The following is a 15384-nucleotide window of genomic DNA, read 5'->3' on the forward strand; positions in this document are numbered from 1 at the left end:
ATAACTTCGACAATTTTTATCTGATCGCAACCAAATTTTCAGAAATCATAAATACTATAGTTATTATTGTATATACCAAAATTCGGAACTCTAGCTTTAAAATTACGCTTGTTATTCGATTTTTTTGATTTGCGGGGGCGGAAGTGGGCGTGGCAAAAATTTGAAACAAACTTGATCTGCGTGCAAACATAACAAATGCTGTCGAAAAAAAATTATAGCTCTATCTCTTATAGTCTCTGAGATCCAGTGTTTCATACGGACAGACGGACAGACGGACAGACACACAGACACACAGACGGACAGACGGACATGGCTATATCGTCTCGGCTGTTGACGCTGATCAAGAATATATATACTTTATAGGGTCGGAGATGCCTCCTTCTACCTGTTACATACATTTCCTGCCGGCACAAAGTTATAATACCCTTCTACCCTATGGGTAGCGGGTATAATTAACATAAACTATTTATAAAGAATTTAAGTGAATGCAAAATTTATAATTTTTTTAGTAATTGAAAGTTAATTAATTTACATCATTATCTATAATTTCAAAATTTACCTATTAAGGGAAAAAATTAAATTTGCGACACTGTCAATCTCAATTGAATTAGCTTCGCATCATTGTGCTATCCTTTTCTTTCATTTGTATTTCATAAACACATGTTTACATACATTCTACATGCATATGTATGTATGTCTCTTTCATTTGCACTTGCTGAGAGCAATTTGCCAAGTAGCGCAACTTTACGCCTTCTCTTCTCTTTTCAAAGTTTTTGTTTTGGGTTCAACTTCAGCTGATCAGAACAACCCCTTAATCTGTGGCTTCTTCTTTGATTTTGTCTTTACAGAGGCGCTGTTGTTGTTGCGTAACATGCGTGTTGTTGTTGTACTAGCAGCATTGTCATTGCTTTTGTGTTTGCTTTTTCAAATGCGCTGTTGCTGAACTATTCATACATACACATGTATGTGAGTTGTTGTTGTTCTCTGCATATCGCTTTGATCTTGACTTTGCATTCTGCAAATGTAAAAACCTTGTTGTTGTTGTTTTGTATGCGTGCCGTTGTTGTTCTCTGAGGATCCTTGTCTTTGCGTACTGCGCGCTTTAGTGTTGTTGCTTTTTTTTGTCTTTGCATATTGATATTGTCGAAATTGTGATCTAATTATTGTGATTTTGAACTTCTTGTTTCTTTATAGCACACAAGGTCTTGGAAATGAGAAATTGAATAATGGACAAATGAAATGAAGACTTGAAAGTAAAAAAAAAAAACAGGAAAAAAATCCAAAATGAAATAGAAAGCAAAAACAAAACGGACAACAGATGCATTAAATATTCATATAAATTACACTTATTTAAACAATTACAAATAATAATATTAATATAAAAATAATAATACAATTAATAATAAATATTAATAATAATACTCGAAGCTCAAATAGACTGAAATAGAGTCCAAATATATTACGAAAGTAAATGCAATTAATTATACATATCATAAAAAATAATTAGCAATTGCATTTAAGTTTAAACAAATAGAAGTTCGAACAATAGCAACAACAATAACAATAACAACAATAACTACAGCAACAACAACTGCAAACAAATCAAATAATAAATGAAGCAATATTCAATTGAAAACTAATCACAACAACAATAACAACAAACGTGAATTGCGTGAATAAAAGTGACAAAGAAAGTGTTTATTGTGCTAGAAGAAGTGCGAAACAGAAACACAGAGAGAGAGAGTGGGAGAGTGAGTGAGAAGGAGAGAGAAGTGTGTGAGAGACGCCCGGCGGGCGTCATGTGACTGGGCGGCCAGCAAAACACAATAAGAACAAAAACAGAAAACCAAAAACAAAAAGCAAGAACAACAACAACAACAAGCGCAATGTTCAAAGCAAGAAGAACAAACGAGACGCGGCGCCAAAGCAAATGAAATATAATTTGAAAACGAAAATGCGAAAAACTTTACGCGCCTAAAGCAACAAGGGAGCAACTGCAACAACAACAACAGCAACAACAAGAGAGCACGAGCAGCAAGAAGAAGAACAACAACAACGACAATAAATATAATAACAACACCAACAACAACAAGAAGACAAAGCAGAAGGAGAAGAGAACGAAGAACAACAACAACTAGCGAACAGTCAGGTAAGTTAGTCATGCCATAAAAGGGGGGAGCAAGCAGTGCAGAGTGTAGAGAGTGGTGAGTAGAGGAGGGGCGCATGCAAATGCTGTTGATTGATATTCTACAATATTTAAAATAATTTGCCTTCAGTTTGCTTTGCTCTGCGGCTCGAGATTCCAAAGATTTTTTCACGCTCATTGACAGCAAAGGAAACCGTCGCTGCCTCAGAGTGTGTGCGTGTGTCTGTGTGTGTGTGGAGGGTAGAGTGTAGGAGGGGTGGGGTGGGGTGGGGTGCGTACGTATGGCCAAAGGAAATTGTGTTGTGGCTGAAAAGCATTTGAACTATTCATTCCATCAATTTGAATCCCATAAAATACTCATTTAATATTAATGTATTTTCTAACAAGTGTCTGTGTGTGTGTGTGTGTGCAGCAGTTAGTTGCATTTATTTTTAGACATTTAATTTGCTTTCATTGAGAACAAAAATAAATACGGAAATCAATTTGTTGATCGATGCGCAAGGTATTCAAATCTTTTTGCACTCATTTGCAAACTGTCCGCAAATATTTTTGATATAACCACAATAATTTATTACATTTTAATTTGATAGAATTTCTATTATTTTATAAAAATATGTAAAACTAATGAAATATTTAATATTCTAAATTTCCTTTTTGAATTTAAATTCCCAAATTTGATTTTTGGCATTAGAAAATCTCTTTATAAATATGAATTTAAAAAAAAAAACAATAATCTCAGTTAAAATTGCTTGCATGAGAAATAATTTATTATTCCTTGATCTTAAAGTGTTTTTAATATTCATATATTTACATTTCAAGTACAAATCCAATCTCAAAACTTAAAATTGTAGTTTAATTTGATGTTTTGATTGAAAATATAAAGATTTTAAAAGAAAGTCTCGGTTAAAATGTTCTCAATAATAAATAATTAGCAAATACTTTGATCCTAAAATGTTTTTTTTATAGTATACTCATAAATAAAAAATGTAATATTAATATATCTCAACAAATCCAATCTCAATTTAATAGAAAAATATGGAAACCCTTGAAGAACATAAAGAAACTAACTAATTTCAAGTGAATTTCATTGAAAACTTAAAAAGCGACAAATAAAAAAAAAAACCTTAAGTTGAGGCAGAGAAAATAACGAAAAAAAATTGAATAAGAAGAAAATATCAAATCGGGTGCTGAAAAAAATGGCAATGCTTGGGAAAATTCGTTGGCCATTCATTGAGAACAGAGAATGGCAATCAAACATACTCCAGAGAAAGTCTCCACACACACACACACACACACACATAAGTATGCGAAACGTTGAGTTCTAATCAAATCAAAGACTTGCCAAATCATAAAAGTCACAAACACTTCCGTTCCCGCACTTTGCTTTAAACAAGCGAACAAACAAACAAACAAACGAACAAAAATGTCTACAGGAAATGCTGGCAATAGATGAAGAAGGGGATGATGATGATGATGCTGATGAGAAGAGGGTGGCGGAGAGGAGAAGAATAAGTTAAAGTGCGGGTTGAGAAATTCGCCAAACTCTAGAGGGTAGAATTCTTGAATCCTAGGGGCGACCCTTTGCCAATCAGTTGTAGAAATTAAATAAATTATCCAGCCAATTTATAAGCATTACTTCTGCACACACACACACACACACATACTTATGCAGATGAGTTTGAAAATTGTTAGATTCCTTAAAGTGCTTCAGGGTCATGGCTATAAAGAATTTGTAACAATATCGTTAAACTCGAAAATGTAAAATGACTTGTGATAAACAAATCTAGGAATGACTTTATAATGAGATTGTCCTTAAACAGTTAAGAAGGGTTCAGAAAAGGATTAATTTCTATATTGTCAACATAACTATAGAAATTTTATAATGTATATTTCGTTAACAAAACTATTAGAAAGCAAATGTAAAGATATTTTGATGTTGCAGTCTTTAATAATGCATAAAAGTAAAACTAATTTATAAATTAATATTCAACATTATTAAATAATACAACACATAAATATTAAATAATAATAATAAAATGTAATAAAAAAAAAAATACAAATAACATAAATTGTAAATTTCTTTATTGATCTCAGAAAATAAATTCGCAAAGATGAGATACGAATATACAAAAATAGTTCATATCTTAAAAAAAAATGATTTTTAATAATGCATTTTTGTTCTCTTTCCTTTATGTACTATATATTCTTCTATTTTTAAGTTAAATCATTGCTATATCGCTTTAAAAGTATAGCACGAGAAATTTATATCGAACAGTTATCTATATAAATTGATTATTGATATGAAAACACTTAAAAATCATATTGCTCTTAAAGTGTTTTCAAGTAATTATAAAAATTAGACACATAAAAATACAAATTATGTTAGTTCTAGTTTCAAACCTTTAGAGTAGAAGGAAATGTATGTAACAGGCAGAAAAGTATATATAATTATTCTTGATCAGCGTCAACAGCGTCTGTCCGTCCGTCTGTCTGTCCGTCTGATTAAACACCTAGATCTCAAAAACTATAAGAGATAAAGATATATTTTCTATATTACCATATCAATATACCAAATATATATTTTGGTATTTGGCTCTATATACATTTGGTATATTTTTAAAATAATACCACACTGTTTGTTTTTATTTTAAATGGGTAGCGGGTATCTCACAGTCGAGCACACTAGTAAATAATAAAATGAAACAGAAATTGAAATTATTTTACATATGACTTTATTAGTTGAGAGAAACTAAAGACAACAAACCATGAATTGATTAAATAAGAATCTGAAACCTATAAAAATTCGACACTTAAAAATGCAAATTAGTTTAATATACACAAAAATTAATGGAATCCATTTTATTCATAAAATAAATATAAATAAATATAGATATAATATATTTAAGATTAAAGCAAATGAAATTTACTTTACTTAATTTGTTGATTGACATAATTTAAGTGAAAAACAACAAAATTATATGTTTTAACTTTATAATATATTTAAAATTAAAGCAAATTAAATTTCCTTTTTAATTTTTTTGATTGAGGTAATTTAAATGCAATGTACTTAAAAGAAAAAAAAAACAAAATTGTATACTTTATCTTTATCTTTGAAACATTAAAAAAATTGTTTTTAATTGTGAATGAAAATCTAGTTTTCGATGCGCAACTTTTTTGCAGTGACACATCGAATTAAAATGTTGTGTGCTGGAAACTATTGTTGATGATAACAAGAGTCGAAAAAAGGAAAATAAACACAGAAAAAACAGTTTCGTCATAAACAGAAAATATAATTCGTTAGCAGTGCGAAGTTGTAAAATTGAGGATTGCTTTGCACTTGACGCGTGTCGAAGTATTGCAGCTTGTCAATTGAATTGGCTGCACAAAAAAAGTAGAAAAAAAAAACGAGAAATGAAATGCATTCGGTTATTTGGTTGTGACGCAAAATGAAACTTTACCGTTTGCTAAGCACAACAACAACAACGAAAGAGAAAGAGAGAGAGAGGGTCACACACCCCCTCGCACACACACACACACACACACACACCGTGCCCCTTCCACAGAGCGAGTGTCGAACGTTTCTGGCTTGTCGCCTGCCACTTTGTGGCAATAAAAAGTTCGTTTATAAACAAGCAAACATGTCTAGAGATGTTTTGTTGCTCTTGCTGTTTGCTATTATTGTTATTGTTGCTGCATATCACTCAGCGGCTTGTTGGGGATTCCCCTTCCCCCCCCAGCTCTGCCCCCTCACTCTAACAATGCCACAATCTGAGCGAGCATAATAAAATTAGGTTTTTCTGGTATCAGGAAATGCGAGTGTGTGTGTGTTTGTCACAGAGCCAAGGAAAGAATTATGTTTTAATATGACTTTCGGCTTACCGAAATGAAAGAGAGAGAGCGAGAGAGAGAGAGAGTAGAGTATGCACTGTTCGGTGTGTGAGAAATGAAAAGTATTTTTCACATTCATGTTGTGTGTCGTGTCTTGTTGTGTGTTTCTTTTTAGATTCGAAAGAGTGAAAGAGGCGGAGGCAACAGCGGGAGTTTTTTGGAGTCTGGGTGGGAAAGGTAATAAAAAGAAGCACGTGCGTTTGTGTGTGTGTGTGTGTGTGTGGGGGATAAATTTTCACGCATAGTTGGTTGACGCCTTCGGTGTTCTGTGTGTTGCCGTCTTTTGGGAGGTTCGATTCGATTCGGTTTCGGTTTGGTTTTTAGCAGCATTGCGTATACGCCCCGTGGGATGCATCAACATTTAATATATATGAGCATGCTTCGAGCATTTAATGCGATTACCCGTCACTGCCCTTTGTTATTTATAATCACCCAATATACCAAATATATATATTCTATGTTGGCTCTGTGTATTTTACTGCTAATTAATTTTAATTGCAATTGCGGCCACCCAAATATATATTGAACAAAAAACACACACACACACACAAATTTTGTGCTGTTTTGCTAATTTTGTGCAGACATTATGATTGGTTGATTGATGAATGCACGATTGCGAATGCGAATGAATGCCCAATGGTTTTGCGTTGAGTGAATTGCTTTTTGATCGATTTGCGGCGCCCATTTCATGGGGGAAAGGGGGAAAGGGAAGGGGGAAGGGGGAAGGGAATCAACAACAAACACTACGAAATCAGATCAGTGTTGTAGGAAATCACTGTCGGCAGGCACTGTTACTTTTCATTTAGGCATCATGTTTTGTTTTTGTTTTCGGTTTTCGGTTTTCGTTTCTCGTTTTTTCTTTTCTATTTGCCGCTCTGAATGATTGGAGTGTCGAAATGGGAATTCATTAAATTAGGATTGTCCGTGAGTCATTCGCATCGTAGATTACACAAAACGCGATGAACATGAGAACACACAAAAGCGATTCGAAATTGACGGCACGATAAAATAAATAAATATTTGACGAGCTAAGTTATTTTTCTGATATTTCTTTGTGATCTATTTTTAAAGTGCCACAAAACTAGAGATTCGAATATGATAAAGTAAACTAATAATGAATTTAATTGTTGTGAGATATACACCAAAGTGATTAGCAACAAATAAATATTATTATATCTGAATATATTACTATTTTTAGTACAATCAAAACTACAAATGCTAATAAGAAAAGCCAAACTATTAATAACATTTAGAATCAAGCAAAAGAAATGAAATAAATAAATATGTTAGACGCAACTTTTTTACCATTTTTTGTAAAACTAAAACAAGAAATAATAATGAAAAATGCTAAGCAATTAATAACTTCAACATTTCTAGTTAGTTAACTTAACTTAGCAATCAGACAGAGTAATTAACAATTGACAAAAAGGATGCATATCGCATGTACTTAAAAATATTTTGCTTTTATATCTAAGCTAATTTACCAGAGTTAGAAAATGAAATAAGTATAACAAAACAATTGATAAATTTAATATTTTTAGTAGTTAAATATGAAATTCAATGCAATTTGCAAGCAGATAAAGTGATATGAATTGTTGGGTTCTCAAAGTACGCAAATAAATATTACTTTTATATATAAATAGGAAATGAAATTCTTACTTATCTTTTGTACAACTAGATTAATATTTAGTAAAAAATAATAACAAAATAATTGATTATACAGTAAATTTAATGCTGTGTTCATTAAAATAGCAGTGCGACCGTTTTTTGCATTTTTTTTTTATAGTTGATCGCTTGCACATTGTTATAGTATACCCGCTAATTATAGGGTAGAACGGTATTATAACTTTGTGAAATCCAATATATTAATGAAACAGGCTGAAGGAGGCATCAACGATCTAAGAAATACTTTTATATGTCAAAAATTTATACTTCCTAGGGATCTTAGATTTGGCTGATAATCTAGTATATTTTCAGTATAATATAAACAATGTAGCTTTCGACACAGTCTAGTATTTCTTTGGTATATTTTAAAATGAATACCTTACATTTTTGCCTTCATTGTCAAGTTATATATGAAATGTGTTGAATTTTTGGGACAAACAGAAAACAAAATTTGAATATGTCTTAATATAATTAATTATAAAAATATATATACAAAAAAACACAACAAACTGTTAATAAAAATTACTGAATTTTACTGCCAATTCCAAAACATACTAAATATATATTTAACGTACAAATTTATAACTGAAATATTTATTCAATATAAATCAAATTAAATAAAATCTTTTAAGCAGAAAATATTAAAATTACTTAAGCAAAATTACGCTTGAAGTGCTCAATATTTATTACATTAAATAATATGAAATTTCAACGAAACTTTTTAATATAATATATTATATTTACTATACTATATATATTACTACATATATACTTAAGGAAATATCTACAACAAATCAACTAAGATTTCACAAATTTTGGGCTCAAGCAACGTTTCTGCACTTTTTGCTATGGTATATTTTCAATATATAAAGTATATAATTTGGTATATTTTATATCCTATGGTATATTTCAAATACAGTATTACTTCAATATACCAAATACAGCACTCAGTATATTTTTAGTATTTTGTGGTATACTAATTTGGTATATTTTAAAACTGAAAACTCACTTTTTTCCTATTATTCACAATGGAAAATTGAATTCAATTATAAATTAATTTACATTGATTATTTTTATATTAATAAATATATATTTCAAGAGTGAATTTTTTGTCTGCCATATAAAGCAAATTTAACGAAATTTTTGTAAACAGAAAATATAAAAAATATTTAAGCAAAATGTTGCTTGAAGTTGCTTGAAATTTGTTATATTAAAAATATGAAATTTCCACAAAATGATTGTCATTAAACCATTCACAAAATTGATCAATTTCGCCAGAGAGGAAGTATGTTGAATTGAAAGTCCCCAGTTGCGAATTTTAACTAGTTTTAAAACGGGCGCCATTATAGTTTTTGTTGTTGTTGCTTTTATTGTGGAAGCTGTGTGTGGATGCGAGTTTATTTTGTTTGGTTCAATGCATGAGACTCGCTCGATTTTATTATACGAGTATGGGAATTTTATGGTGTGTCTGTGTGGGACGCAAAAAGCCGACAGTGAAAGCGGCGAATTCTTTTCAACATTTTTCGGCACTTTTTGCAGCAATTTCTTTTGCCGCTGCGCATCGCATATCCGCATTTTATATATTTATTTTTTGTTATATTTTTTTTGTAGTTGATTTTATGTGCGATATATTTGTAAAGTCGACCAACTTTTATTTATTTAGCTTCGCATTTTTTGTTGGGAGTCAGTGGGCGTGGTCACTTTATATATATATATATAGTGTTTAATAAAATTTAAAGTCTCTCTTTCTTTCTCTGTTGCTTATTTGTTGTGCTCTCAATGAAATTTAACAATCAGTTGCATATTTTTTCTTTTTCGGCCATCTTTTTTTTTTCGTTTCTCCATAGTCGATAATTTATGAACTTGTCAAACGCGATGCTCCCCGTGTGTATGTGTGTGTGTGTGTGTGTGCGAGTTTCGTTGGCTTTTTGTTTGGCCAGATGAAATTTATTCATGCATCTCTCCACAGAAATACAATAATAAAACAGTTTTATTTATTGTGAGTGGCAAAAAGTGCAAAAACGTTGCTTTAGCCCAAAAACAATCCGCATTCCCCCTTCTTTCTTTTTTCTTCTCTTTCGTATTCGCTTTATTATTTCATTTAAGAACATTGCGACATTTTGCACTGACATCGCTGCCAATTTGTGAAATCTTAGTTGATTTGTTGTAGATATTTCCTTAATTACATTTCACTTGCAGTTGCTGTTTTGCGATAGTCAAAATAACGACTGCAAATAATTCCTTTGAGTCTTTGATGTCATGATAACAAATGCTTCATTTTTTTTATTCCTAAAATTAACTTATTTGAATGAGTTAAAATGCAAAGAAATAATTCAGTTAATTACAAATGTAATTGCTTTGAATTCAATTAAAATTTGTTTTTTTTCATTGCAGTATTTTTTGTACTCTTTGGTATATTTTCAATATACCAAATATATCATTTGGTACATTTTATATGCTATGGTATATTTCAAATGTAGTATTACTTCAATATACCAAATATATCGTTTGGTATATTTTTAGTATTTTGTGGTATATTAATTTGGTATATTTTAAAACTAAAGTCAGACTATTTTGCTATTTCTTGCTATATACCAAATATATCGTTTGGTATATTTTTAGTATTTTTGGTATATTAATTTGGTATATTTTAAAACTAAAATCAGACTATTTTGCTATTATTCACAATGATAAATTGAATTCAATTATAAATTAATTTACATTGATTTTAATTTTTATATATTAACTTTCTTTAAGCTGAATACAACACCAAATTTGTAATTAATAATTTGAAATTGCTAAGAGTTAATTTAATCACATTGAAATGCATTTAATTTAATTAAGTTACTATTGAATTAAAATTGAAATTAGATTTAAAGCTTCTCTTTTTCAATTTTAATTGTTGTTTGCTCATTTTTATTATTAGTAAGCATATTTATGTTAATTCGTTTTGGAATTATAACCAATTAAAGTAATTGCAAGTTAGCTGTCGTAAATTTAGTCAATAAATTTATTAAGTTAATTGTAATTGGTAATTAATTGATTATAGTTTTATTGCTTTACAATGTTATTACTTTTCTATAATTAAATAAAGTTGTTAAGCGCCGAATTATTCGATTATTATTATTCACAAAGGTTCATTAGATAAATTTAGAATTACAAAAGTCAGTTCATTAAATTCTCAATTCAGTTCTTTGGCTAATGAAGCATTTGCGAACATGGCAAAGCAATTTGTAGTGTCGAACTCTGATAGAAATTAAGCTCTAGACTCGATGTGGTTACAGTTGACAAAGTCGAGCTCAAGAGTTTGCTAATTGTGGTTGCCATTGTTTGAGCACCAAAATGCAATGCTCTCTCTCTCTATCCCTCTATCTCTCTCTCTCTCAGTCTCTCTCTCTCTGTTTCTCAGTTATCTGAGTATTGAGCAGTGTCAGAGTGAAGTAAATGTTAAGATGCCTTTCGCATCAATCATACGCCCTGTTGCGCAATATCAATGCAACCCAAAGTGCTCACATATGCAAGGGTTATTTGCTTACATTTGCACTGACCTCTCCCATTCCCTCTCCCTCTCCCTCTCCCTCCCCCTCTCTCGTTCATTTTTGCTGATATATATCGGAAAACTTGCAGCTTTTGACCCTTTCAAAATTCGGTTATGGCTTTGCTTGCAACTCTCTCTGTGTGTGTGTTAGGCAAAAATTCTTTTGCGGCCATTATTATCACAGCATTATTGAGCCATGACATATTTCACACACACACACCCACACACACACACGCACACACGCAGAGAGGGTAAAAAAAAGAAACGATTAAATGGACCAAGCCCAAGCCCACAGAGTACAATGAATAATGGGCGTGCGGTTTTTGGCCAAATTGGGGAGCTAGTGGGCGGGGCGCAGCTAACAATACAAATACGATGACGTCGTGGCGTGGCGCGTGTGTGTTGAGTGTGTCCAAAGGCTGCTTTGGCTGCTGCTTTGGTTGCTGTTGGGGCACAACTCAAGCGATAACAATGATAGAAAATATTACAAAGATATGCGGCCATAAAGAAAAGAAGAAGGCAACTAAAAGAGAAATCGTTTATTGCCAAAGAACCCATAAATTGATTTTTTCAAATAAAAATAAAATATCGGGCGCTCCGACTTCGTCTGCGAATAGAACGAGGAAGCTAGGAAGACCGCGTCAGTGACAAGCAGCGAGTACAGATAAAATAAGACATCACACAGCACAGCGAGCGATGAGCTCGAGTTACGGCAAAGGAAGAGATTGTAGCGCCTACAACAACAACCATAAAGAGCTCAGACCCAAGGCGTCAGCGTCGCCGCCTAGACGCCAGACATCGCCTTCATCTTGGGTTGCCCCATTCTTCTTCTTCTTCTTCTTCTTGTGCTTCGTCCCCAAAAAATTTGAAGGTATTCGCTGTGCGCTGAATTGTCTGCTCTGTTCGTACCCATTTAAGTTAAAAACTATTACGAACTTACCCCCAAGTACATAAATTTAAGGACACACACACAAACACACACACATAGACACTCGACTAACCAAAGAAGGAAAGAACCGACAAGAAATGAAATGAGAAAAATAGGCAAGAGAAAGGAACAAAAAAAAAGGCAACGTTCCTGAGTTTTCGCCGGAACGCAGGCATTTTATTAAAAACTATGGCCTGCGATTAAATATAGCAGCACACACACACACACACACACACACACACATACACTTTACTCTTGGAGTACTCTGAAATTTCAGCTTGAAAGTCCAAGACCATAAATAAGCCGACACACACATACATTCGAGTATTTATCTCAGACTCTGAGAATGGGAATAGGAAGAGACACAGGCAAAGACAAAGTAGTTAGGCGACAAAGATGGGGAGAGACAGAGAGACAGAGAGAGCGAGAGGGAGAGAGAGAGAGAGAGAGAGAGAGAGAGGGGGAGATGGGCTCATGCCCTGAAGGGTTTGGCGAACTTGCACAGCGAGTTGCTCCTGGTCAGCCAGCCCCTCTATCATTATTTTCCTTCTTTTTTTGGTGCTTTGACATTTGTTTTATACACTGTAAATAGACAGCGAAAGACAAGCAGCAAGAAGAAGTTTGGGTGAAAAAAAGAAAGAAAGCTTAGACTTCACGCTTTTAGAGTTAACAAATGCGAGGCATGATGTTGCAAGTAATCCAAAACATCGATTCATGTAGTCAACCAAATCAATCTAAAACACAATCTTGTTTTTCTTCTTCTCTTGTTTGTTGTTGTTGTGCGACAAACGGAAAATCGAGTGAAGGAGTTTGCTTTGTAAACAAAATATGAATCATTTCGAAGTGTACATTAATTTGTGTTAACGCTGCAAATTTGAAGGAATTTCAATTGAAATAAATACAATAAATTTATTAAATGAATTCTGAATTAAAATTCAAATATTGATGGGACATAATGTGCGTATACGTAATGTGAAGATTGCACTTTTTATGCGTATACGCAATATAGAAGCCAAATGAATTCAAAGTAAATTTAATTTCAAGTTTTCTTGAAGCAAAGAAGCTCAATTCTGTTTATTTTTACAAACTATACGTTGCGTATACGTAATATAAACACAATACTAACGTGCGTATATGATGCAAATTTAATTGAATTTAAATTGTATTTGTTGCTAACGAATAAAATTAACTTTTTGTTCATAATTTGGCGCTATGAATATTTATTGGGCCCAACGTGCGTATACTTAATGTGAAAAAAACTACTGCAAATTCAATAAAATTTGATTTAAAATAAATACAAATTTTAATTTATTCCTCTGTATTGGATACAACGTACGTATACGTAATGTGAATACTCAACTAAATTGCGTATACGCAATGTGAAGACAATACTAAATAATGTCAAATGATAATCTTGTTTTATGAAACATTTTTGCGTATTTCCTGAACCTTGCTTCCGCTAAACATTAATCTAGGCAAAATAAATATATTTAGAAAAGACGACCACAGCTTACACAATAACATAGTTTCGATGCTTGAGCCCAACTCAGATTGTCAGATTAAGTCATATGGTCGTTTATCTAAAAAAATGCCAGAATTTATGCCACCAATGCTTTCGCTCGATGATAAATAAAACTATGCAGATTCGAAAGGAGAAAGAGGGAGGGGAGAAAATTGAAGTGGGGGAGAGCATAAATCAATTTAGCGATTTATTTACGACTTTTTGCATTTGCTTATGAAAAGTTACAATAAAAACACAGAAGAGCACGAAGCAAAGAGCGAAAAGCATTATAAATGGAAATGAAAATAACTATGATCGTAACTTCAGAAGGCAAATCGAAAGTTGAATTTTGCGATTTTAATTGATTAGCAAGTTAAAGTTTTCTTTCTCGCCAACTTGCTGCGAAATGAATTGCGTTGCCATGTTGCCTCGACTCCTCAACTTCTCGACTTCTTTTCTCGCTTATAAGTAGTATATACTATATAAAAGTCTTGACGCAAATTAAAAAGAAAGTCAACGACGACGGAGGCAGATGAAGTTTGTGTTTCGTTTCGTTTTGTGTAGGTAGTTTCAGCCATAAAGTTTATGACCGTTAATGCTGAGAATGTTGAAGCATGAGAATGAGAATGAGAATGAGACTGGCTGCATGGCTGCCTCATGGAATGAAACGCAATCATACATTCATATTCTCATGTTTATTTAACGATGCTTTTTACGCTGCACGCGAAATGCAAAAGGATTAAAACGTCCGTCAGAGTCAGAGTCAGTCACTCAGTCAGTCACTCAGTCGGTGAGTCAGTTAGTCGGGAATAAGGTGCCAGCTGCCGCTTGCTGCTTGCCACTTGCTGCTTGCCACTTGGTAGCATGTGGCAGTTCTCTCTTGCGCTTCAAGTGCCACGAAATTTTTCGGCAAGTTAAGTGGCGAATACCTAACTTTTAACTAACCTTGGCTTGGGCATCAGCACTTTCATGCTTGCAGCCAGACTCCTCACATGCTACCTGCAACTCTCTCTGTGTGTGTGTGTGAGTGTGTGCCTAAAATATTAAAATCATCTTTTACTTAACGCGCATCAAATGGAAAAAGTCTTCCGCTTCCTCTTTCGTCGCTTTAATGCCGAGTGCCGAGCGTTTTCATTTTATCCATTCACGGAGCATCGCGTCTTCAATTTGATGGCTCCGCGCTGAGCTGAGCTGAACTGAACTGAACTGAACTGAGCATTTTATATGTTTCCCATAAAGTACACACATATCATACATATGATGCTAGTATTATACGAGCTTAGATTGTATCGCGCTCTGTCTCAACTAAGTCATCATGTGCAAGTACTCGAAATCAAGCGTATTCCCAACTATCATATTTATGAGCTCTTTTATTGCAAATATCTTTTTTTGGTGCCTCTTTATCAATTTGAAATACTTTTTGTATAGTTTATTTGCTATAAAACACTTTAATTTATAGATTGCAAAGCATAAGCTCGAAAGAAACTTTGAAAATGGCTTAATGTTTTCAGAAATATCTGTTAATATTAACAGTTAATGAGTTTATTTTTAACATATTTTCGAGACAATAATTTAATATAAATTTATGCTGGAATATAATAAACAACACGATTCTTAAATACACAGTGCGGTATTTATTTTAAATATACCAAATTAATATACCACGAAGCAAAAAATATACTAAAAACTTTATTCGGTATATCCATATTTTATTTTAT

The 15384-nt window shown here is 32.6% G+C and overlaps 1 protein-coding gene across 10 annotated transcripts in view; it reads left to right on the forward strand.

The window, feature by feature from the left end:
* LOC117577937 (putative uncharacterized protein DDB_G0280331) overlaps positions 1 to 15384 on the forward strand; it is a 106464-nt gene that overhangs the window by 11830 nt on the left and 79250 nt on the right. For 7 of the 10 annotated variants that reach the window (XR_007955457.1, XR_007955464.1, XR_004573333.2 and 4 more), the window contains one exon: positions 1195 to 2149. Coding sequence is in view for 3 of the 10 variants with exons in the window: in XM_052008019.1 (XP_051863979.1) it covers positions 1195 to 1243 (49 nt within the window). In the remaining 7 variants the exon portion in view is untranslated. Of the gene's footprint in view, positions 1 to 1194; positions 2150 to 15384 lie in introns of those variants that run through there. The other 3 variants (XM_052008019.1, XM_052008014.1, XM_052008016.1) reach the window with 1 other exon arrangement.

The sequence above is a fragment of the Drosophila albomicans genome, chromosome X, assembly GCF_009650485.2.
Source record: "Drosophila albomicans strain 15112-1751.03 chromosome X, ASM965048v2, whole genome shotgun sequence".
Taxonomy (NCBI): domain Eukaryota; kingdom Metazoa; phylum Arthropoda; class Insecta; order Diptera; family Drosophilidae; genus Drosophila; species Drosophila albomicans.